The sequence below is a fragment of the Tamandua tetradactyla genome, chromosome X (assembly GCF_023851605.1).
Source record: "Tamandua tetradactyla isolate mTamTet1 chromosome X, mTamTet1.pri, whole genome shotgun sequence".
Lineage (NCBI taxonomy): Eukaryota > Metazoa > Chordata > Mammalia > Pilosa > Myrmecophagidae > Tamandua > Tamandua tetradactyla.
In genome coordinates this window covers 58,339,480-58,365,264 of record NC_135353.1, presented here as the reverse complement: position 1 = coordinate 58,365,264, position 25,785 = coordinate 58,339,480, and the positions used below count along the sequence as shown (strand labels likewise).

The 25,785-nt window shown below is 36.0% G+C and overlaps 1 protein-coding gene across 1 annotated transcript in view; it reads left to right on the top strand.

The window, feature by feature from the left end:
- ALG13 (ALG13 UDP-N-acetylglucosaminyltransferase subunit) overlaps positions 1-25,785 on the top strand; it is an 88,061-nt gene that overhangs the window by 42,969 nt on the left and 19,307 nt on the right. Inside the window, 5 exon segments of the mRNA XM_077146969.1 lie at positions 4,151-4,183; positions 4,281-4,336; positions 7,152-7,223; positions 8,494-8,659; positions 15,536-15,745. Of these exon segments, the coding sequence (XP_077003084.1) occupies positions 4,151-4,183; positions 4,281-4,336; positions 7,152-7,223; positions 8,494-8,659; positions 15,536-15,745 (537 nt within the window).

The following is a 25,785-nucleotide window of genomic DNA, read 5'->3' as shown; positions in this document are numbered from 1 at the left end:
AGTTGTGCTTTCATCACCACAGTAAATTTTAGAACATTTTCATTACTGAAAAAAAAAGCCCCAAATGTTCCATATGCCTTGTCCTTTACTTCTTTTGACCCTTAGCATTGGTGTGGTACATTTGTTACTGTTGATAAATGAATATTAAAATATTACTGTTAACTATAGTCCATAGTTTACAATAGGTGCATTTTCCCCCATATACCACTCTTATTAACTCCTTGCAGTAGTGATGCACATTTGTCCTAGATCGTGAAATGGTTTTATATTTGTACTATTAAATCACTGTCATCGTCTACCGCAGGGTTCACTATGTTATACAGTCCCATGTTTTATCCCCTAGCTTCCTTTTAGTGACATATATGCCTCTAAATTTCTCCTTTTAACCACAATCACTCTCATAATTCAGTGCTGTTAATTATACTTTCTGTAATGTGCCACCATCACCTCTGCCCATTTCCAAACATCTGAATTCAACCTAGTTTAAAATTCTGCACATATTAAGCATCTGCTTCTCATTTTCTACCATCATTCTATCTCTTGGTAACCTATATTCTAGATTTTAACTCTAAATTTACTTATTATAATTATGTCATATTAGTGAGATCATACAATATTTGTCCTTTGGTGTCTAACTTCTTTCCCTCAATATAATGTCCTCACAGCTCATCCATGTTGTCACATGCTTCAAGACTTATTTCTTCTTACTGCTGAATAATATTCCATTGCATGTATATACCACATTCTGTTTATCCATACCTTGGTTGATGGGCACTTGGATTGTTTCCATCTTTTTGGCAATTGTGCATAAGGTTGCTATGAACATCGGAGTGCTAATGTCCATTTGGGTCCCTGCTTTTGGTTCTTCTGAATAAACACTTCGTAATGGGATTGTGAGATCTTATGGCTCTTCTGTACTTAGCTTCCTGAGGAATTGCCAAACTGCTTTCCAAAGTGGCTACATCAGTCTACATTCCCACCATTAGTGAATAAATGTTGCTATTTCACCACATCCTCTCCAACACTTATAGTTTTCTGTGTTTTTTTTTAATAATGGCCACTCTAATAGATGTGAAATTATATCTTCTTGTGGTTTTGATTCACATTTCCCTGATAGCTAGTGATGTTGAGCATCTTTTCACGTGCTTTTTTACCATTTGTATTTCCTCTTTGGAAAAATCTATTCAAGTCTTTTGCCCATTTTAAAATTGTGTTGTATGTCTTTTTATTGTTAGTTGTAGGATTTTTTTATATATTCTCAATAATAAACCCTTATCGGATATGTGGTTTCCAAATATTTTCTCCTTTTGAGTAGGCTGCCTTTTCAGTTTTTTTGACAAAGTCCTTTGCACAGAAGTATTCAATTTTGAGGAGGTCCCATTTATCTAACTTTTAAATAAAATATCCAAATAAAAATTTAAAAGTATTTTTTAAAAAGATGATTGTTGTGACATTTGTATGTCAGAACTGTGAAGTAACCCAAATGTTTGATTTTGTGGTCTCACTCTGTTCTGGTAGCTCGTTTTGAGTTATCAGTTCTTGTCTCAGAGCTTGAAGATATCCTGGTAGTTCTCAGGACAGACTTCTATTTTGATAGGCCACTACATTGTTAAAACTTATTTTCAGCTCTCTGCGTAGGTCTTTTTAAAAAAATATTTTTATTGAGATATCTTCGTCATCATATAGTCCATTCAAAGTGTACAATCAGTGGCTCAAATGTCATCACATGGTTGTATATTCATCATGATAATTTTTAGAACATTTATATCGCTCCAGAAAAAGAAATAAAAGACATAGAAAAATTCCATGTATCCCATAACCCTTAACCTCCCTCTCATTGACCACTAGTATTGCAATCTACCCAATTTTATTTTTTCCCCTTATCACCCCCCCATTATTTATTTTTTTGTCCTTATGTTTTTACTCATCTATCCATACCCTGGATAAAGGGGGCATCAGACCATAAGGTTTTCACGATCACACAGTCACATTGTAAAAGCTATATACGTATATAATCGGCTTCAAGAATCAAGGCTACTGGAACACAGTTCAGCAGTTTCAGCTACTTCCTGCTAGTCACTCGAATGTACCATAAACTATAAAAGATAGCTATATAATGCATAAGAATAACTTCCAGGATAATCTCTCAACTCTGAAATCTCTTGGCCCCTGAAACTTTATTTTGTCTCATTTCTCTCTTCCCCATTTTGGTCAAGAAGGCTTTTTCAGTCCCATGATGCTGGGTCCTGGCTCATCTTGGGAGTCATGTCCCATGTTGCCAGGGAGATTTACAACCCTGGGAGATATCTGCATAGGTCTTTAGTGATTAATGTTTTTTTATCATATGAAAGTGAGTTTTCAATATGGAAAACTCCTATTAGTAAGTCAAACTGTTAAGTGGCATCCTCACCATTTGTATGGCTATTTTAGGCCTTTCATGTGAATAGCTCTTAGTTTATAATACTGTTATGAAATTGCCCAAAAAAGTCTGATCTTCAAACATTACTGTTCAGCTAATTCTATGTGCCGGTGTACTAGGTAATTATATTCATGGCTTAATATAATACTTGTCCTTCTGAGGAATGAGGGATCCCTTATTTTACCTATGAGGCTCAAAGTATAAAAGACATGGCCAAGATCATACCCTTGCTAAGTGGCAGAGATCAAAATCTTTTAATAACAGCTTTAAGACATAATTTGCTCTTTTAAAGTATGCAGAGCAAAGTTTTTTTTTTCCTAGCACATTTGGAGTTAAGCAACTATCATGACAATCAATTTTAGAGCATTTTCATCACCCTAAAAAGAAACCCCGTACCTGTTAGCAGTCACTTGCCATTTCCCCTCTCCCCCGAGCCCTAAGCAACCATCAGTATACTTTCCATTGCTATGGATTTACCTATTGTGGATATTTTATTTAAACGGAACCATAGAATATGTGGTCCTTTGTGACTGGCAGACATCACATTTGAACCTGTGGGCTTGTATGCCTCTGAATTCTATGCCCTTAAGAATTGTTATATGCCACCCACCATAGGGTGTGTTCATTTTGCCATTTTGCTGTAAAAGATGTTAGACAATTCTGGAAGAACTGGGTTGTTTAAGGAGGTGAAGCATTCTGAATACCTTTGGTGGCGTTTTAGATTTGGTGGTCAAGTTCCTTATTTCCTTGTGGTAGGCATTCTGCTACTTATGTCGAAGAAAATGGATATTTCTAGGAACTTGAGGATGATAAAGTCTATCACAAGATGTTCTGTGAACACGGTACATACGTGTGCGATTACGTGCTTGAAGACACTTGCTCTCTTTTTTTGCAAGATGGCCCTTTTGTCTTTTTCCTTTAGCACTGTGGCTAGTTTCAGATGTGCTGGTCACCTGTAGGGGCATATTTAAAGTAACCAACTCTTTGTTCACATCTTAAATCTTGTTATCTGAAGTGGTTTGCATGCACATGTGATTGATAAGTGTTTAAGAATTGGATCCAGTTTTGACCTGCGAGTTTTTATGTGATGGAAAACCGTCTACTTGAAGATTGACTTCATCTGCATTTCAGTGGTATAGCAGTACCGCTGAGTCATCTGCTGAAGACGTTGATTTTTAATTTATTACTTACTTGAAACAGACTGAAAAACAGATGAGGCATAACATATTAGTCATCATTTAAGTGTTTAGTATGTGTTCGGCACTGTGCTAAGTGTTTTTCACATGTATTAACTCATTCAATCCCCCTCAAAGCCTAGGTACTGTTATCCCTATTTTGCAGTAAAGAAATTGAGGCACAAAGATTAAGTAACCTCCCCAGAGTCAGGTAGTTAATCAGGATTCCGACCCAGGCTAGTCCTAAGCGTGTGCTGAATCATTATACCCCCCCACTGAAAAAATTGGACACAAATGAGTTTGTCACCTCTGCCTGAACGCTTAAGAATTAAGGAAATTTTCAGTGAAGAAATTTATTCTGTTTACATCTGATTTCTGGCTTTATGATTTGTTGGCCTCTATGAATGGTCAAATCACTTGTCTCAAAGATGTATGTGTTTTGTTTTGAACACTTAGCCATAATACTTGAGAGAAAGCAAGTGCTGGCTATTTGGCTCTGCTGACTTGGAAAGACCTATATAAACAAATTTCTCCTGTCTTGTTTTTTTTTCTCTAGGGGGATATCACGAAGAATATATTTATCCTTCAGGTCAGTGAGATCTCTCTATATATGATATCATTGTTTGTGGAATTTCAAAATATACAGTAATGCTCATTTTCTGCTTTACTTTGGCTATATCCTTTAGAGCCAGAATATGAAACTTCAGGTGTTTATAGCACAGCTGAATCTGCAGCCAACATGGTAGGTATTTAATAATATTAGCAAGCATTTATAGCTCCTACTCTGTAACTAGAGCACTCACTGTTCTAAGAGTTATACATATAAATGTTTATATGAAAAAAATCCAATGAGGCAATTAATATCAGCCCCATTTTATAGATGAAGAAATTGACACATAAATAATTCCTACAAGATCACACCCCTTTTCTGAAATTAATCTATTTGCGATATTCCCAATATGTGTAGATACAAGAGGAAATTCTAATATTGATAGTGACAATTTTTTTAGAGTATTCTATTATGATTTTTATATCAGTCAAAATAGGCTAGGTAGGTTATAGTAAAGGAAAAACTCATAAATCTGTCACTTACTATAACAAAAAGTTTACTTCTCACTTGTGCTGTATGCCCAATGGTGCTCTTCAGGAGGGCTCTGCTATAGGACTTGGGTGGATGGAAACTCTCCATGATTGCCAAGGCAGAAAATAAAAGTGATGAGTGTTACACTGCCTCTTAAAGCTTCTGCCTGGAGATCATGCATGTCACATTTCCTTGGTCAGAGCAGGTCCCCTGAAGAGTCTAGCTTCTGTGTGCCTCGAAGGCAAAAAGTAGGTAATACTTTACCCACACTAATGACAATATCCAACTCTTTATCCCTCCCACAGACAAAAGTTTGCTTCCTCTCCAAGGGAGGCAACTCAGAAATCCCATTCAGTGTAATCAAAATCAAAACTTAAGATTTCTGATGTGATGTAGAGGCCTAAAACCAAATGTACAAAGATATTTACGGCGCACACACCAAATTTACAATGGTGGAAGAGAGACTGAAAAAATTGTAGCGAAATTCTCAGAAAGGGGGAAAATGGGAGAAACACAGTTTCTAACTTAAAGCAGTTCTGAACTCATGATGAGGCAGACATTGTGAGGACCCCCAAGCTAGGCATGGGGACTATCTTTGATTAGGCTTTAATCTTGTTCCCTGGAGGGGTGTCCCCATTCCATTGTTTTCTGAGGTTCTTGTCTACTCCAAGGCCTTCTCTTCCTTGGCCATATATGATGTAGGTATTGGAGGATGATCCTTCCTTGGTGGCTAGATGGCTTTCTCAGCCTGTCTCTTATTTGTGGAAGATTGGGTACACAAGGGTCATTTTATCCCAGTTGGATGTTTTTAGTTTCTGTCTTACAGTTTCTTTGTCTGTTAAACTAATTGATTAGGTGTCTACTCTATTTGATTTCTATTCCAATGGCTATACTGATGATTCTTTTTTATAGATATACTACTTAGATTTTCTGTAATTCTTTGCTTTCTGACCCCTATGCTCTATGCTTGATTGTAAGGTCCTTGAGCTTGTCATAGGAGAGCCATGCTTTTGGATACTTTTACATGAGAAATTTTATCCAAGTGAAGAATTTACTGGGTGCTACATCCTTAATTGGACTCTTTGTTTTGAGACATCTTAATGAATTCAGAGATTTGAACCATGATTCTAGTTTCAAGGCCAAGTTTTAACTAGTATTTGTTGTTTAAAACATTTATTAGTTTTCTCTTTTCACAATTTGGGGTTGAAGCAGTTGCCTCTTCAGTGCTGTATTCATGGACTCACTCCCTTTCATTCCTGCCTGCAAACTCCTAATTATTAATATTCTGTCTCCTAAAAGACCATATTAAAGTCTTCTAACAGTAATCACCACACAGTACCAATGCTTTATTTTCCAAACCTCTTCCCCTAAGAGCTAAAACTCATAATCTCCTTCCCAAGGTAGGATTTTGTTATAGTAGCACCCTACTTCTAGTTACCATTTTCTGTTTTAGTCAAGCTAGTTTATGCTTTCTTTTTAATCTCACTTATCACATGTTCCTTTTTGTTCTGAATACTTCATACTCTCCTGGTAGCTTTCAATCTCTTTATGATCTGCTCCACTCATACTCCCGGTCACCAAGTCCATAGTAAGTTTCTAAGTACTTTTTTCACAGCACTTTGAGGAGAGGGCCAATGAAAGGCTTAAACACAGGTTTCCCGGCACAGAGTCTTCTAAGAATGTATTCCTACTTATTTCTGTGCCCGATTCAGCTAAGTCCTTTTCTAGAATTCTTTAGTATTCACACTGGGCCTTCTGAGCCAGGGCAAATATTTCCTTTTTTTAAGGCAAGTGCTTTTGTTTGCACCTGAGCACAAACTTTGGAAAGGTAAAGTCTTAGGTCTATGTTGAATGGGGCTTGTCTTTGTCACAGTTTGGTGTCTTTTTCTGTTTCTTGTGATTGCTTTCTCTGATTTCCTTGATGTTCTTACCAGTATTACCAGATTCTACTGCTAGAGTTTTTGCTGTAATGATAAGATATCAAGCATGAGTCTGAGCCTTCCAAAATCATTTTGGTTTTTACAAAGACAGTCTTGAGTCAGAGGGAAATAGTATTCTACTGCATACACTATATCCTGCTTAGGATCCAGCAAGAATAATAACCACCCACCCTTGTCTCAAGGTATATTGTTAGATGGAATGCCTTTTTTATTTTTTTCAAAACTCTTGGTCCTATTGGTTTTGAAGTTTTTAAGGCAAGGTAGGTCACCTAAAAAGTGTCAAAATCACAAACCTTTGTTACATTTTATTGTCTATATTGGAACCTAGCGTTGGATGTGATTAGATCCTCTGTAGAGAGTTAATAGAGTAGTCACCTAAATTGAACATGAGAGTGATAACTTTTGGAGGATTATCTTAGTGGATACTTCCAAATTTGAATACTTTTATGAGAGATTGAAGCAAGGTAGATCTTTTTATGATGTGATGTTTGGCTTCTTGATTTCCCATTTTTTAACTATCTATGTATTCATTAAAGTCTCTTCAGGACAGAAGACCATGTATTATGTCTCCTCAAGACCCAGTTACCTCATACAACTACCCCCAGAAGGTAATCTTCATAGTACTGTCAAGACTCTCAAGTTGTGATAGTCTGAACAGAGGAAAATGAATTTTTCTTCTTTGCCTTTCATCATACTTCAAAGCAGTTGCTTTTGTTCCTTTTTAAAGTATTATTGTACCTTGTGGTGCCTGGCACAGTGATTAGTAAATTAATTAAACAAATTGATTACTATGTTCCAGACACTGTTCTATGTGCTGGCTTTAGACAACTTATAATCTCCTCTGATCCATTTATAAAATGAGGTAATATACAATACTTGTCAGTTCTGTCTCATTTATTTGAAACTTAAAAGTCTCCTGTAGAATGGGGGGTTGGCATAAAAAATGGTAGCTGAACCCATAGGAGTGAATAAGCTCATCCTCAGAAAAGGAAGAGATTGGGAAGAGTATCTAGACCAGAGCCTGTGGATTGCAAAATTTTAGAAAATGGGTATAGAAGGAATAGCTAAGGAGGGAAGAGAAAAGTAGGAGAGCATAATATTACAAAAGCCCCAGGAAGAAAATGTTTCATGAAGCAATCAAATGGGTTGCTGCAACAGGTCAAGCAACATAAGGATAATCAGGAGTCGACTCAGATTTGTTGCCATGGGAACCATTGGTGACTGAATGCAGTTTCGTGGACCCAGAGGGGTGGCAGCCACATTGCTAGGAGAGTAGGGGTAAGGAAATGGAGACTGCCAGAGAGGACAATGTGCTCAAGAAGAAGAGTCTGTTACCATTTATTGAATATCTCTGTGCAGAGCCCTGCACTGGGTGCTGTTCTCCTAAGGAGGTCACCCTAATTAGAAAGACAAATTGTGATTTCAAGATGTTAAAAAAAGTTCAAAGTACCTTTTCTGTTTAAAAAGTAAGTGTGGGTTTATGTGGGGAATGTATATGCATGTAAAAATGAATATATATTACAAATACCTGGAAGAACATGCAGGAAAACCAGAGGTTACCTATTTGAGGAGAGGGAGAACGAGGCAGATGGCATACAGGGGTTGGAGTGAGTCTTCACTGAATATAATTTTATACTTGAATTTGAACCATATTAATGTATTATTTATTCAGAAAGATAGAATTAAAGCTCTCAAAATAATTTGGGATCTTCAAAAGAAATAACTTGACCTTCCTATATAAGGTTTACATAAAGATTGATTTCTCAGTGTTTTAGTTATCAACAAAATACTATTTCTTGAAATTTATGAACAGGTAAAAAAAACTAATATTATTTGAGAAATCAGACTTTGAGTTCTAAACTTTCTTCACACTTACAGGTGATGGTAAATTCTGCAGCAATTGCAACTTCCTGTGCCAATAATGTTCCAGCTCCAGTCTTATCTAACAGTGCAGCAGCTAATCAAGCTAGTAGTACTACTTCAGTTTCCTCACAGAATGCTATACAGCCTGTATTTGTATCTCCACCTACACAATGCAGGCCAGGTAGGTTATTAGTGGTTGCTTACTTTGGAGGCATCTTTTCCTCTCCATGAACATTGTACATATACAACTATTCTAGTGATTACATAGGATTATTTTGATTTCCAGAATTAAGTTTGTTTTATCTACTTAATAAAGTACATTTTATAGTTGAGGAAGCCATGAGGTTTGAGAGCCAGGGTTTCAGTTATTACTTGCAAATTTAGCTTTGATAAAAGATCTCACAGTTACCATTTTATTACTCCACTGCAGATTTAGAGGGATGTACACTTAATTTCTTTGAGTTAATTTTTAGTATATAGGAATTAAGGTAGACATGTTTCATATTTCATAGAATAAATTCCTGAAAAGTTTGTTAAAATACTTCTCCATGTAATGAATAATTTTCTTGTGAGCTCTTAATAAGAGTATAGCTCTAGAATTGAAGAGATCTATCTTAGAGTCCTGGTTTTACAACATAGCAGCTGTGTAGTTTTGGACAAGTTATCGAACCTTTCTTATCTGTAAGCTTGTGGACAGTAATAGTACCAATTTATGAAGTCGTTATGGGATTTTAATATAATTAAAAATTCTCAACAGAATATTTGGAAGATGGTGGTGGCAACAGTGTAACTTTTCAATCTGAGTCCTCAAATTAAAATGGAACTGAATAGTAAAACCCAAAAGGCCATGGACAATATTTTTAACAAAGCTAGGTAACAAGGTATCCCCAAGAATCTCCGCATTTAAGCAGGTAGGGACAATCCACCAGTCACAAGTCCTGCATTTTTTGTGGGAGCAAGAAGGAAACATTGGAGATTCTGTCGGAAGAACCCCAAAATGGCATGTAAGAATTTACTGGAAAGCGAGGTGTGACCAATTTGGGAAAGCCATCTTTAAAACTGGGAAGAGATTTGATATCTCTAATACTAGGATGAGTATAAGGGACACATGATGAAAAGAACCGAAGCTCTTGGAGCAGTTTGTCCCATAAGAACTCTCAAAATTGACCTCCTAGAACTCCCTTTTAGGATAGAATTCCTCACTGGAGAGAAGTTGCTGGGAGTGGAATAGAAATTGATCAAGATAGAGAAAAAAAGATCTTAACTAGTTAAGTTGGAAAGGAGAACAGAGGCAAGCAATTCCAGAAAGCTGGCAGTCCTGTTTTTTAGCACTATACAAAAGCATTAAGAGAGAACTTTATGAAATTAGAAAAATTTCCTGTACTCCACCTCATTTTAAGACTCATGAAAACTAATTTCACATAAAATGAAAAAAAGCATTAAAGTCAAATACTATACAGAGAAATTTAAGAGAAGAAAAGCAGAATAATATCCCTACAGTGAAAGCATGCCTGATACTTTGATGTTCTCTAAACATCAAAACTTTAACAAACTATTTCGAAATGAACTAAAAGGCATTAATAATACAAAATATTAAAGAAAAGAAAAACCGAATCAGATTTAGAAAAACTTAGACAAGGTGCCAGAATTTAAGAAAGAATTAGAAATGAAGTCATTTTAGTAATGAGGACTAAACTATTAGGAACATGAGGAAATATATACAACAAATAATGCTTTAAGAGAAATAAAGATTCATGAAAAGGGGAGAATCTAAAAAATATTTTTAAAAGTGATGTATTAGGCAAAGTAGATTAAACACTGGTAATAGAAATACCTGAAGGAGAAAACCAAAGTAAGGGAACAGAACAAATTCTAAAAACTATAATTAAAAAAAAAGACAAAAAAAACTTTGTTCAAGTAAAAAACCAAAAAAAAAAAAAATTTAAAACTACATACTTGGGCAGGCCATGGTAGCTCAGCGGGCAGAGTTCTCGCCTGCCATGCCAGAGACCCAGGTTCAATTCTCAGTGCCTGCCCATAAAAGACAAAACAGAAAACAAAGCTACATACTCAAAGAACATCCTGCCACCTGAGGATATTGTCCCAGAATAGCCAATATAAGGGTGCTCTAGAAAAATTCCTGAATTTTAAAGAAAAAAAAGAGTCATTTAAATATCTTGGTAAGAGAGCCTGTGGAGTATGTAAGAGAAATAAAATGATTAACTTTGGTAGTATTGCTTTATGTTAGAAGAAAATAGAGTAATGTTTAAGATACTCAAGGAAATAACATGAAATAAGGATTTTATATCCAACCAAACTGATGCAGGGTGATATATAAGAATTCAGATATTGTTTTCATTAGCTTTTCCTGAAGAGTCTGCCAGAGCTATGCTGTCTAGTAAGGTAATCACTAACCACATGTAGCCACCTAAACTTAAATTAGTCATGACTAAATAAATTCAGTTCTTCTCATAGGCCAAGTGCTCAAAGCCACATGTGGCTACGGGTTACTAAGTTGGACAGCCGAGGTATAGGATATTTCTGTCATTACAGCAGGTTGTATTGGACAGCAAGAAAATAGAGAATAAGTTTTGAGTTTTTTTAAGCTACAGAGTTTTCAGACACATCAGCAAAAGACCCAGTGGTAAGTATTAAGTGTAGTTACCTGTAGAAATAAGGCAAAATGAGGTCTGAGAGGCAGAGACTATACTGTGTAATAGCCTTATGTTTGGACAATGTAGATATGATACAGCTATTTTAAAATTAGCAAAGTTGGGAGACCTGTGCAAAGTATTTTATAATGTTCTCAATAATTACATGAGGTTCTTTTATCTTGATATTCATCTTGTTATTCTGAGACTGTCTAGTGTGGAAAAAATGAGTAATTATGAGATATTCTAATTTTGTTCTGCGATATATCCTTATGAACCAGAATTCTCAGTATGGAAGAAAGGTGATAGAGATGTAATAAAGAGGCTAAGTACAAACATTAACAGTCTTGAATTTGAATTGAAAGTATCAATATGAACTTTTGAGGTATTTTCTTTTTAATTATTTTGTGGATATATTTCGTAGCTCTTGCCACTGAAAAGGCCTAGAAACAGTGACCCATCCAGTAACAATGAGCATCCCTAGCATCCAGATTGTGGTCTTGAAATGTGTTTTCTCACTTTTCAAAAAAAAAAAAAAAGCCAATGCTTTTTGGAGAAATGAATATTTCCAGGTCTGGACAGGAAACATTCAAGATGAGTTTGGAACATCTTGTCTTAGCAGATAGCAAGGAAGCTATCAAAATGACTGGGGTCATGTCATAAGGATTCAGGAGCCATCTTGAAGAGGTTCCCACTAGACAAAGATTAAACAATTTGAACTTCAACAATGATAATTGCAATAGATTGAACACAAAAAATGTTTTAAATCACAAGTTCTTAATATTTTTTTTAAATTGGCCACTTTAAGCGCATGATAGGAAACCCATTCATTTTCTTGAAAATTGGTAAAATGAAAGAATCAAGCTTTTAACCTGCCTTATAAGAGCTGTAAGTAAAAATGTCTCTTTATACGAGCATTCTATCTAATCAGTGAAAAAGAAGTGACAGAATGTAATAGTTTATAATCCTCAAGGAATTGATAGGCATTAAACATCAGTAGCTGCTAAGGTTGAAAAAACAACCAGACATTGCGTATAGACTTGACAAAGGAATTGATCCTGAGTCTGATCCAGTCTCTTGGATCTAGCTACCTATTTGCAGAAAATACAGAAGAACATCTTGAACTACACCACTGAGTATGTAATCAGCAAAATTCAGACTATGGGAACTTGACAGCTCAAAGGGCCCAGGATCACCAACAGAAATATTGTATGGAAATGAAAGGGATGGAAAAAGAATTTATAGACCAAGAGATTCAAGACATAACAAAATTTATTAAAACTATACTGTCTAGGGTTGCACATTTGGGTGACAAAACTGTAAAAATAAAACCACAATGAAATGATTACTATTAAAGTCAGGATAATGGTTAATTATGGTAGCAGGGAGAGGGTTATGATTGACATAGGACACATGGAAGTTTTCTGGGGTGACTGGCAAGGTTTTATTTCTTCGCATGAGTAGTGTCCACCCTATAATAATTCATTAAGCCATATGTATGATTGTCTTCTGAACTGCTTTCATTTATAATAAAGTGCATAACACAGTGCCTGGAACAGAAACATGTACTATATATTCATTAATAACAATAGAAGCTTATCAGTGGAATTGTTGACATAGACCCCAGTTTTACTACTTTGTGCTAATTGTAGGGAAAAGAGTTGGCTGGCTGCATCCAACCAGCAGAGGTCTAAGCTTAAAAATTCGACTGAAATGTGATTCACACATTGTAATACCTTGTTTATGTAGAATCATTGAAAAAGTTCCTTGTGCCAGATTTGTGTTCTGTGTAAATACTTCTAAGAATGTATACTGCCTTTATTTTATTTTATGTTCTGTGATTAACTATGAACCTCAACTATAGCATTATTTTACTAGTTCTATGTTTGCTTTTTAGTTGGTCTGTTTCTTTCTGTGGGTCCTTTAGATGAAATAAACTGATGTTTCCTTCCTCATTGTTAATATGTCTCTCTGGCAGCCCTCTCCTATCCCCTTCAAGTTACTTTTAATACATATGCCATGTAATTAGGGTCCTCAGAGGTACTTAAATACTGTTAAGGTCACATTCAGTTTTGCTAACTATTCCAAAGACTTTTGCCAGGACTAGAACTAGTGCCTCAGTTGCCTTGGGTGCAAAATTTAAGAGGGCATAAAAAAACCATAGTAATGAAGATAAATAATACTTAATGTCCTGTTTAAAAAAAATTAACGCAAAAAAGCCCATGATGAGGGCAGTGCAATAGTGGCTCAGTGACAGGTTCTCCCTTGCCATACCAGAGACCTGGGTTCAATTCCCAGAGCTTGCCCCTGCCAAAAAAAGCCCATGATGAATAAAGTATAAAAATCTTAAAGCCAGGAACAGTGGGCCAGTCAGGGTGAGTGGACTGAGGCACTCATGCACGGGGTCTTGCAAGTACAGGATTGGATCGTGTTTTTATTTACAATTTTGATATTTTGTTTGTTGTGGGTTTCTTTGCAATAATTTTGGTTTCCCCTTAAGATTTTGCCCCTGAGTTCCTCACCTTGTTCATGTTCTGCTCTGTTACATCCAGAGAGGCAGGGTCTTTCTACATATATTCATATTCTCTTCTGAAATGTGCTGAAGCAAGCCATAACTTTTTGAATGTATTATTTTGGTTTCCATTAATATTTTAGAAAATTCTGCTTCCATTTTTCTGGAGCCATCTCTTGAACTACTTAAGCCTATCAGAGCCCTTAAGTTTGAGTGAATATGCGCATGAATCTCTACAGCAACTGGAATTATAAAAGCTTTACTTTAGGGGGCTTATTGTAATATGTATTTACAAGGAAGGTGAGTTCAGACAAAATAACCTTCAGATTTCTGCTGCCCTGGATTTCTCTGAGACCCGTGAGACTTTATTTAGCTACCTTTGTGTCTAATAGTGGTTTTTACTAAACAATAATAACCACATTCTATCTTTAGCTAATTGACTTTATGCCATTTGCTTTTAAAACATGATGTGATTTGAGTGCTAGCTTAAAAGGAATAAGAGTAGAAGCTATTGATAGAAAACAAATCCATAAGACCTTTAGAGCATTTGGAAGTGTTCTAAAATAATATTCTTCTTCCAAAATTATAAAAGTAGAGATTTCTAGGTGTATGAAGAAATTCCAAACGGTATGTTCAGCACCTTTAAAAAATTTAAATAACAAATTCATTTTTGGTACCTAGTTCTATAGTTTGATAAATGCGTAGAGCTGTGTAACAACCACCACAATCAAGAGACAGAACAGTTTCGTCACCCCCAAAGAACTCTATACGGTTTTAAATCAACCTAAGACAAAGTTTTCCTATTACTATTAACGTACACCTCTATGAAGGGATGAGTGTAAGTATTTATGCTAGTGAAAGAAAACAATGTGATAATTGCTAACACTTGACTTTTAAGTCTTGCTAAATTGCTAGAATAACAAATTCAACTTGTGTGTACTATTCCTGTGCTAAAGTGTTAGAACTTAGTGTTCTAAAACTGAATTTAAACCTTTTTTGAATGATACTAAATTTCTCTACTTTTCAGGGTTAAAATGATAGTGCAGGTAACACGATGATATTTAGACTTGAATTTCTAACTGCTATTATGATTCATTTAAATTTGAAGGGTTGTTTCATCTTTTGTTAAAATTTTAACATATTTAGCTGGCATATTATATATATGCATATAAAGGATTTGTTTTTACTAGGTTGGAGTACGTTGTTTCCTTATCATTATAGAGGAATGTATTAATATTTCAACATAATTGTGATTGAATTTCTTATGTCAAGAACTGTGAAAACTAAATGAGTTGTCTTTCAACTATTAAAGATATAAAATGTTAAAAGAATAAGATATTTCATCTAGCCTGTTTTTGTTTTTAATTTTGTCTCATTAAAAGTGGGGCTGTTATGATTTAGAGTTCCTTCTATTCATCCGATGCTACCAATAGAAACAATCAAGGATTGTTTAAATCTGTAGTCTATGCAGTTTAGCCTATCTCTACTTAGCTTCTGCATCTTATTTAACTGCAAGTGGCAGATATCTGAAAACACCCTTAACTGTGCTTTTGGTATTGAACTAAGTAAAATTTTTGCCTTAGGGACGCTTTATTTGTGTACCTGTTAACTAATGTTTAGTCTGGTGGTCAAAACTCTGTCATTTCCTTTTAATTCCAAGTAATTTTCTTGATTCAAAATGACAAATAATGAACTCCTAGTTTTCAACTGTGTAAGAGAATGTGGAGGACAATTCACCTTCTGGGTTTTTGTTTCTAAGTCAAACCATAAGAATTAGATGTTTGACCATACTGGTAAGACAAAGAAGTAGAACATAAACTACTGTTTATAAGGTGTTACAGTTAGTTGTAATTTCTGCTTTATGTTTTTGTTTTTGTTTTTTTTTTTTGGTTAGTGATTGTTTCACCATCCTATCCATACCACTCTGCTCCTACTCCTGCTGCTACTGCCTCTTTACCACCACCACCACCACCACCACCACCACCTCCTCCTCCTCCTCCTCCTCCTCCTCCTTCACTTGAGTTAGGAGAGGCATCAAACTTGCCACCACCACCTCTACCTCCACCTTATTCTTGTGATCCCAGTGGAAGTGATCTTCCTCAAGGTAAGTAGATTTTGAGACTTGAGTAAGGGTTATTTAGGTCTGAGATTTTTCTTTTGTAATTGTAGAGCATATTCCTTTTTGGTTGACCTTTGGCAGGGGTTGGGGTAGGGTGGGGACCAGATGGAAATTGACTTTAGAGTATAATGCAAATATGAAGCCAATTGAAAGCTGAGAATATCTTTTACATAATCAACAAGGGTATAGTTGAGTGGCTTATGCTCCCTTTTTGGTAGCTACAGGTCAACCCTAATGGTATCTTTGTTTTTCTCAACTATTTCTCTGGAAAAGCACCAGTAAGTATCAAAATCTTTATTTCTTTTCTCAGATTCTTTCCAAAAGTACATGAAATTGTTGCAATATATGATATTTAGGATTCAAACTTTTATATTTAGGAATCAAACTTTGGAGAAGGATTTTTTGGAGGGGGTATTGTTCTGGTCTGCCTTGGATATCAGCTGTGTACTCTTATTTCCTTAGGTAGCTAAGGAATAACTTTCCATCCAAAGTTCTTTGTTACCCCTCAGTTTGGCAGTATTTCTCAAAAGAGAATTGTAATTGAAAATTTTTTGTGGCTTTTTTATGCTTTCTTTCCTATAGCATTCTCTTGGTTTTTCTATCTACTTCTCCAACTATTCCGTTGTTCCCCCCCCCCCCCCCAAGTCCCTTATAAAGTAAGGGACCAAAGTTTTTTCAACCCCATTCTATTCTTTTTCTCTACCTTAAAACTTCATTATCTCCTTGTGGAGGTGATTCCTTAATCTATTTATTTTTGGCCCTGGCTTGAGAAGTTCTAGTTATTTGTCTCCAGCTACTCACTAGACATTTTCACTTGACTTTCTTTCACTTCAAATTCATTATGTCCATAATAAAATTCCTCATCTTTATCTCCATTGTTTCTTTTCCCCAGCCCCCACAAAGTATTGATTCTTCTCCTTTGTTCCCTGTTTTGTTAATAGTGCTATCATTTCCATCTGATTTACCATTATCTAAACCTTCATTACTTTACTTGTCTCTCCCCCTTCCCTACCTATGCCCAAGATCTACTCAGTCACCATTTAATGCTGATTCTGCATTTTTCCATAATTTCATTATGAAAATGTTCGAACATATATCAGTTGAATTTTATAATGAATGTCCACAAACCCACCACCTAGTTTCTACTACCAATTTATAGTTAATATAAGCAATAATTTATGTACTTGCTTTTTCAAGTATCTGTCCATCTTTCCATCTATCAATTAATCCATCTTATTTTTTATGCTTTTCAAAGAAAATTGTAGACATCATATATAAAAACTTCATCATGTGTATCATATTTATATATAATATATTCAATATTTAATTTCTCATTTGATATAAAGAATTTACATACAATGAAATGCACAAAATGTTTTTTTATTTCATTCTACCTAGTTTTTTACCCTTTATCCCCCCATTATTTTTTTATCGTTATGTTTCTACTCATCGGTCCATAAACTGAATAAAAGGAGCATCAGACACAAGGTTTTCACAATCACATGGTTACATTGTAAAAACTATATAGTTATACAGTCATCTTCAAGGATCAAGGCTACTGTAACACAGTTCAACAATTTCAGCTACTTCCCTCTAGCCACTCCAATGCACTGTAAATTAAAAAGGGATATCTGTATAATGCATAAGAATAACTTCCAGGATAACCTCTCAACTCTGTTTGAAATCTCTCAGCCACTGAAACTTTATTTTGTCTCATTTCTCTCTCCTTTCTTTTGGTCAAGAAGGCTTTCTCAATCCCATAATGCTGGGTCAAGGTTCATCCTGGGAGTCCTGTCCCACACTGTCATGGAGATGTATACATCTGGGAGTCATAGCCCACATAGGGTGGAGGGTAGTGAGTTCACCTGCCGAGTTGGCTGAGAGAGAGGCAGGCCACATCTGAGCAACAAAAGAGGTTCTTTGGGGGTGACTCTTCGGCATAATTATAAGTAGGCTTAGCTTCTCCTTTGCAGGAATAGTTTCATAGGGGCAACCCCAAAGGTTGAGGGCTCAGCTTATTGACTTGGTTGTCCCTACTGCTTACAAGAATACCAGCAGTTTCCCAGATGGGGAAGTTTAATATTTCCTCTCTCCCCAGCCCTCCAAGGGAAGCTTTGCAATTACTTTTTTTATTCTTTGCACACTTTACTCTGTGATGTATTGGGGCATCACACTAACCTACACAAACTGACAAGATCTCATGTCCTAATCAAGATTACATGTATTTATGGTGTTCAAATAAACTTACCATGCTGGTTAAATTAGAGAATGTGCCCCCCAAAATATAAATTTTGCACAAATAATCACAAACTTTCCTTTTGGTCTCACACAGAAGTTGAAGTTTTAAAATATGGACGATGTCATCCTTTACCCAGTCTTCTTGATATAGCTTAGTCCTATCCAGATCAATTTCATTCATATCTCTACTTGTTGTCTGATCACTTTTTCAACTTTTTTTTAACAATTCCTATATGAGGTCCTGCTGACTTTCATAGCTTCAGATTGCTAGCTCTGAGTCTCAGGTGTCACATAAATACCTGAAGTTTCTAGGAAAGACCACGTTATATACAAACAACTCAGTATCTGAGAATTTAGAATTAACAGTTACACCTCCTGAATATATGTGACTATTGTAAGAGCTTACAATCTAGGATCCTTTACAATATGCCCCGACCTGATACCCCATGCTCTCAACTTTAGTTCCCTCAATTTTTATATTATAGTTAGGCCATATGATTGAGGTATGATAATATTTTTCTTTTTGCTCCTGACATTTCATTCAACATACAGGCCTTAAGGGTCATTCATCTAGTTGCATGCCTCATACCTTCATTTTTTCTTGTGGCCTCTCAGTAATCCATTGTATATATACACCATAGTTCCCCCTTCTGTTCCTCAGTCATTGTACCCTTAGTCCACCTCCATTCATTGTAGATCATGAACACTGCTGCCAGAGACACTAGTGTGGAAATGTTTATTCATGTCCCCATTCTTACCTCCTCCAGGTATATACTGGGCAACGGGGTTTCAGGATTATATTCCCTAGCCTCCTGTGGAACCACCACACTGCTCTCCAAGGGGCTGCACCCCTCATTTCCCTACTGACAGTGAATAGGCACATCTCTTTCTCCACATTTTCTCTAGCACTTGTTTCTCTCTGTTCGTTTTTGAACAGTTTTATTTACACATCATACAATCCACCATAAGTGTATAGATGTGCCTTCGCCACCATAATCTATATGAAGACATTTCCTTTTCTTCCACAAAGAACCCATACTCCTTTTCCAAATCCCCCCACCGGTTGACATTTAGTTTTGGCCTACTGCCTTTGTTACATTCATTGAAATCATATTACAGTGTTACCGTTTACTGCAGAGCCTAGCTTGCTTTGTTGGTATTTTTCCCCATATACCACCTATTTTCAAGACCCTGCGATATTGACATTCCTTTGTTCTTCCTCATACAAAAACGTTTTTTAATTTGTGCATTTAATCACCATCATTGTAAACTCCAGGCATTCCTAAATCGTACCAACTCATTCTTCATCCTCTATCTTTCCTTCTAGTTTCAAAATTGCCACCCTTCTCCCTCTATCATATTCACATTCAATTTCATTCAGTGTACTTATATTATTGTGCTGCAATCAGGTAGTATTGTGCTATCCATTTCTGAATTTTTACAGTCAGTCCTGTTGCACAATCTGTATTCTTTCAGCACCAATTACCCAGTCTCTACCCTACTTTTATCTCCTGATAACCTAACCTGTGTTCTTAATTGAAATTCTCCAAATTCACTCATTAATGTTTGTTCATATCAGTGAGACCATACAGTATTTGTCATTTTGTTTCTGCCTAATTTCACTCAGCATAATGTCAAGGCCATCCATGTTGTTAAATGCTTCATGACTTTATTCTGTCTTACAACTGCATAGTAGTCCATCATATGTATATACTACAGCTTGTTTAGCCACGCATCCGTTGATGAACATTTTGGCTATTTCCATCACTTGGCAATTGTAAATAATGCTGCTATAAACATTGGTGCACAAATGTCCAATTGTGTCCTTGCCCTCATGTCCTCTGAATAGAAACCTAGCAATGGAATTGCCAGATCATATGGCAATTATACCTCGCTTCCCGAGGAACTGCCAAACTGTCTTCCAGAGTGGTTGTACCATTTTACATTTCCACCAGCAGTGGATAAATGTTCTCTTTCTTTTTTTTTGGTCTGGAGGCTATTATTTTTTTATTTTTATTTTTATTGACAAAACAAAACAACATGCAAACACAAACATTCTTAACATGCAAACATTCCATATATGATGTACAATCAGTGGCTCACAATGTCATCACATAGTAGTATATTCATCACCATGATCATTTTGTAGAACATTTGTATCACTCCAGAAAAAGAAATAAAAAAAGAAAAAAGAAAACTCATACATATCATACCTCTCATTGACCACTAGTATTTCCATCTACCCAAATATATTTTAACCTTTGTTCCCCCATTTTATTTTCTATACCCTTTTCTACTCCCTTTCATTGATCACTAGTATTTCAGTCTACTCAATTTATTTTAACATTTGTTCCCCCATTACTTTTTTTTTTTCACATGGGCAGGCACCGGGAATTGAACCTGGGTCCTCTGGCATGGTTGCCTGCTGAGCCACCGTGGCCCGCCCTGTTCCCCCATTACTTATTTTTAATCCATAATTTTTTTTTTTATTTTTTGATCAATTTTTATATATGTACATCCATGTAAGCACCACGTCAATCAAGACAGAGAATTCCCATCATTCCACAAGGTTCCCCTGGGCCTCCTGCCGGTCAGCACCACTCCAGAGGTAACCACTTTATTTATTTATTTTTTTACATAGGCAGGCACCAGGAAACGAATCCAGGTTTCTGGCATGGCAGGTGAGAACTCTGCAACTGAGTCACTGTTGCCTGTTACCACTTTATTTTTATCCCCACATTTGTATTGCCAGTTTCTGATATTTATATAAAAGGACATTATTTTTATCTGACTTCTTTCACTCCACGTTAAGTCCTGAGATTCAGCCATATTGCTGCATGTACTACTTTTATTTTTTAATTGCTAAGCTGCATCCCACTTTTTGCATATACCACTGTTTGTTTCCCCAGTCTATTGTTGATTGACATGTAGGTGGTTTCCAGTTTTTGGCTGTTTATGAATATGTTCATATCGTAGATAGAAGGAGCATCAGACACAAGGTTTTCACAATCACACAGTCACATTGCAAAAGCTATATCATTATACATTCATCTTCAAAAAACATGGCTATTGGAACACAGCTCTACAGTTTCAGGCACTTCCCTCTAGTCTCTCTAATACACCTTAAACTAAAAAGGGGATATCTGTATAATGTGTAAGAATAACCTCCAGGATAACCTCTTGACTGTGTTTGAAATCTCTCAGCCACTGACACTTTATTTTGTCTCATTTCTCTCTTCCTCCTTTTGGTGAAGAAGGATTTCTCAGTCTTTATGCTGAGTCCCAGTTCATTCTAGGATTTCTGTTCCACGTTGCCAGAGAGGTTTATACTCCTGGGAATCATGTCCCATGTAGAGAGGGGGAGGAGTTTGCTTGCCATGTTGGCTGAGAGAGAGAGATAGGCCACATCTGAGCAACAAAACAGGTTCTCTGGGGGTGACTCTTAGACCTAATTTTAAGTGGGCTTAGCCTATCCTTTGCAGGGATAAGTGTCATATTAACAAACCCCAAGATTGAGGGCTCAGCCTGTTGATTTGATTGTCCCCACTGCTTGCAAGAATATTTGGAGAATTCTCCAAATGGAGAAGTTCCTTTCTCGCCATTCCCCCAAGGGGACTTTGCAAATACTCCTTTATTCACTTTTCAAATCACTCTGGGATTTATCGGGGCATCACACTGGACAAACCTACAAAGTCTCATGCCCCTATTCAAGCTTACATGTACTTATGCTGTTCAGTTAACCTGTCTATATAAGTTATACTAGAAAATGCACTAGTCAATATGTATTTTTTGTACCAAATATTTTTTGCTTTAGTCTCACATAGAAGTTGAAATTTTAAAATATGAATGACCATCTGTTTTCAAAACCCTGCAATATTGACATTCCTTTGTTCTTCCTCATGCGAAAACATTTTTAAATTTGTACATTTAGTCACTATCATTGTATACTCTAGGCATTCCTAGATTATACCATCTCAGTCTTTATCGTCTATCTTTCCTTCTGGTTTCATATGTGCCCCCAGCCCTTCTCCCTCTGCCATTCTCACAATTCATTTTCATTAAGCGTAGTTACATTATTGTGCTACAATCAGGTAGTATTGTGCTATCCATTTCTGAATTTTTACAATTAGTCCTGTTGCACAATCTGTATCCCTTCAGCTCCAATTACCCCATATCTACCCTATTTTTATCTCCTGATGACCTCTGTTCTTAACTGAAATTCTCCAAGTTCATTCATTTATGTTAGTTCATATCAGTGAGACCATATAGTATTTGTCCTTTTGTTTCTGACTAATCTCACTCAGCTTAATGTCCTCATGGTCCATCTATGTTGTTACATGCTTCATGATTTTATTCTGTTTTACAGCTGCATAATATTCCATCATATGTATATATCACAGCTTGTTTAGCCACTCGTCTGTTGATGGGCATTTGAGCCATTTCCAGCAATTGTAAATAATGCTACTGTAAACATTGGTGTGCAGATGTCCGTTTGTGTCCTTGCCCTCATGTCGTCTGAATAGATACCTAGCAATGGTATTGCTGGATCATATGGCAATTCTATACTTAGCTCCTTGAGGAACTACCATACTGCCCTCTGCAGTGGTTGCACCATTTTATATTTCCACCAACAGTGGATAAGTGTGCCTCTTTCATCACATCCTCTGTAGCAGTTGTCATTTTCCTGTTTTGTTGAGAATGGCCATTCTAGTGGGTACGAAATAATGTCTCGTGGTTTTGATTTGCATTTCCCTAATAGCTAGTGAAGTTGACCATCTTTTCATGTGGCTTTTAGCCATTTATATTTCCTCTTCTGAAAGCTGTCTGTTCATGTCTTTTGCCCATTTTTAAATTGGGTTGTGTTTTTGTTGTTGAGTTGAAGATTCTCTTGTTTATTCTGGATGCTAAACCCTTAACTGATGTATGGTTTCCAAATTTTGTCTCCCATTGCGTAGGCTGCCTTTTTACTTTCTTGCAAAGTTCTTTGATGTATAAAAGTGTTTGATTTTGAGGAGTTCCCATTTTTCTATTTCTTCAGTGCTCGTGCTTTGGGTATAAGATCTAGGAAACCACCTCCTATTACAAGTTTTATAAGATATTTCCCTACATTTTATTCTAAAAGTTTCTAATGTTTAGGGTCTTTGACCCATTTTCAGTTAATTTTTGTATAAGGTATGAGATACGGATCCTCATTCATTCTTTTGCATATACATATCCAGTTCTACAAGCACCATTTATTGAATAGGCTGTTCTGTCCCAGGTGAGTTGGCTTGACTGCCTTATCAAAGATCATTTGTTCATAGAGGAGAGGGTCTATATCTGAACACTCTATTCGATTCCATTGGTCAGTATATCTATCTTTATGCCAGTACCATGCTGTTTTGACCCCTGTATCTCGGTAATATGCTTTAAAGTCAGGTAGTGTGAGACTTCCCACTTCATTTTTCTTCCTCAAAATATTTTTAGCTATGCAGGGCACCCTGCCCTTCCAAATAAATTTGGTTATTGGTTTTTATATTTCTACAAAGTAAGTTTTTAGGATTTTAATTTGTACTGCATTGGATCTATAAATCAGTTTGGGTAGAATTGACATCTTAACTATATTTAGTCTTCCAATCCAGGAACATAGTATGCCCTTATATTTATTTAGGTCTTCCATGATTTTTTTTTAGCAATTTCTTGTAGTTTTCTGTGAGTAGGTCTTTTGTATCCATAATTAAATTTAATCATAAGTATTTTATTCTTTTGGTTGCAGTTATAAGTAGAATTTTTTTCTTGATTTCCTCCTCAGATTGCTCTTAACTAGTGTATAGAAACACTGTTGAGTTATGCTTATTGATCTTGTACCCTGCCACTTTGCTGAACTCATTTGTTAGATGTAGAAGCTTTGCAGTGGATTTGGGGGGGGGGGGGGGTTGACATACAGTATCATATCATGTGCAAACAGTAAGAGTTTTACTTCTTCCTTTCCAATTTGGATGCCTTTTATTTCTTTTTCTTGTCTAATTCCTCTGGCTAGAACTTCCAGCACAATGTTGAATAACAGTGGTGACAGTGGACATCCTTGTTTTGTTCCTGGTCTTAGGGTGAAAGCTTTCCGTCTTTTCCCATTGAGGGTGATGTTAGCTGTGGGTTTTTCATATATTCCCTTTATCATGTTGAAGAAGTTCCCTTCTATTTCTGTCCTTACAAGTGTTTTCATCAAGAAAGGGTGAATTTTGTCAATGCCTTTCCGCATCAATTGAGATCATCATGTGGTTTTTCTGCTTTGATTTGTTGATATAGTGCATTACATTAATTGGTTTCCTTATGTTGAATCATCCTTGCATACCTGGAGTAAGTCCTATTTGGTCATAGTATATAATTCTTTTAATGTGCTGCTGGATTCTATTTGTAAGAATTTTGTTGAGGATTTTTGCATCTATATTCATTAGAGACATTGGTCTGTAATTTTTTTTTCTCATAGTATCTTTGTCTGGCTTTGGTTTGAGGGTGATGTTGGCATCATAGAATGAGTTAGGTAGCCTTCTCTCCTCTTCACTTTTTTCTGAAAAGTTTGAGCAAGATTGGTACTAATTCTTTCTTGAATGCTTGGTAGAATTCACATGTGAAGCCACCTGGTCCTGGACTTTTCTTTTCTGGAAACTACTTATTGACTGAGTCAGTCTCTTGTGATTTGTTTGTTGAGGTTGTCTAATGCTTCTCAGATCAACGTGGTTGTTCATGCCTTTCTAGGAAGTTGTCCATTTCATCTACATTGTCTAGTTTGTTAGTTGTTCATAGTTGTTCATAGTATCCTCTCATTACCTTCTTTATTTTTGCAGAGTCAGTGGTTTTGTCCTCTCTTCTATTTCTGATTTTATTTATTTGCCTCCTCCCTCTTATTCTTTTTGTCAACTTTGCTAAGGGTCCATTAATTTTATTGATTTTCTAAAAGAACCAACTTCTGGTTTTGTTGGTTTTCTCAATTGTTTTCATGTTCTCAATTTCACTTATTTCTGCTCTAATCTTCGTTCTTTCCTCATGTTTGCTTTGGGGCTAGTTTGCTATTCTTTCTCTAGTTCTTCCAAGTGAACAATTGATTACTCGATTTTTGCTCTTTCTTTTTTGAAATAGGCATTTAAGACAATAAATTTCCCTCTTAGCACTGCCTTTGCTGCATCCCATAAATTTTGATATGTTGTGGTTTCATTTTCATTTGCCTTGAGATATTTACTGATTTCTCTTGTAATTTCATCCTTGACTCACTGGTTGTTTAAGAGTGTGTTGTTGAGCCTCCATATATTTGTGAATTTTCTGGCCCTCTGCCTGTTATTGATTTCCAACTTCATTCTTCTGTGATCTGAGAAAGTGTTTTGTATGATTTCAATGTTTTTAAATTTATTGAGACTTGCTTTGTGACCCAGCATATGGTCTGTCCTTGAGAATGACCCATCAGCCCTTGAGAAAATGGTGTATCCTGCTGTTGTGAGGTATAATGTTCTGTAAATGTCTGTTAAGTCTATTCATTATTATATTATTCAAATTCTCTGTTTCTTTATTGAGCCTCTGTTCAGATGTTTTATTCATTGATAAGAGGAGGGAATTGAGGACTCCAACTATTATTGTAGAGGTGTCTATTTCTCCCTTCAGTGTTTTCAGTGTTTGTCTTATGTATTTTGGAGCACTTTGGCTTCGTGCATAAATATTTATGATTGTTATGTCTTCTTCTTGAGTTGTTTCTTTTATTAATATGTAGTGCCAGTCTTTGTCTCTTTTAATTGTTTTACATTTGAAGTCTAATTTGT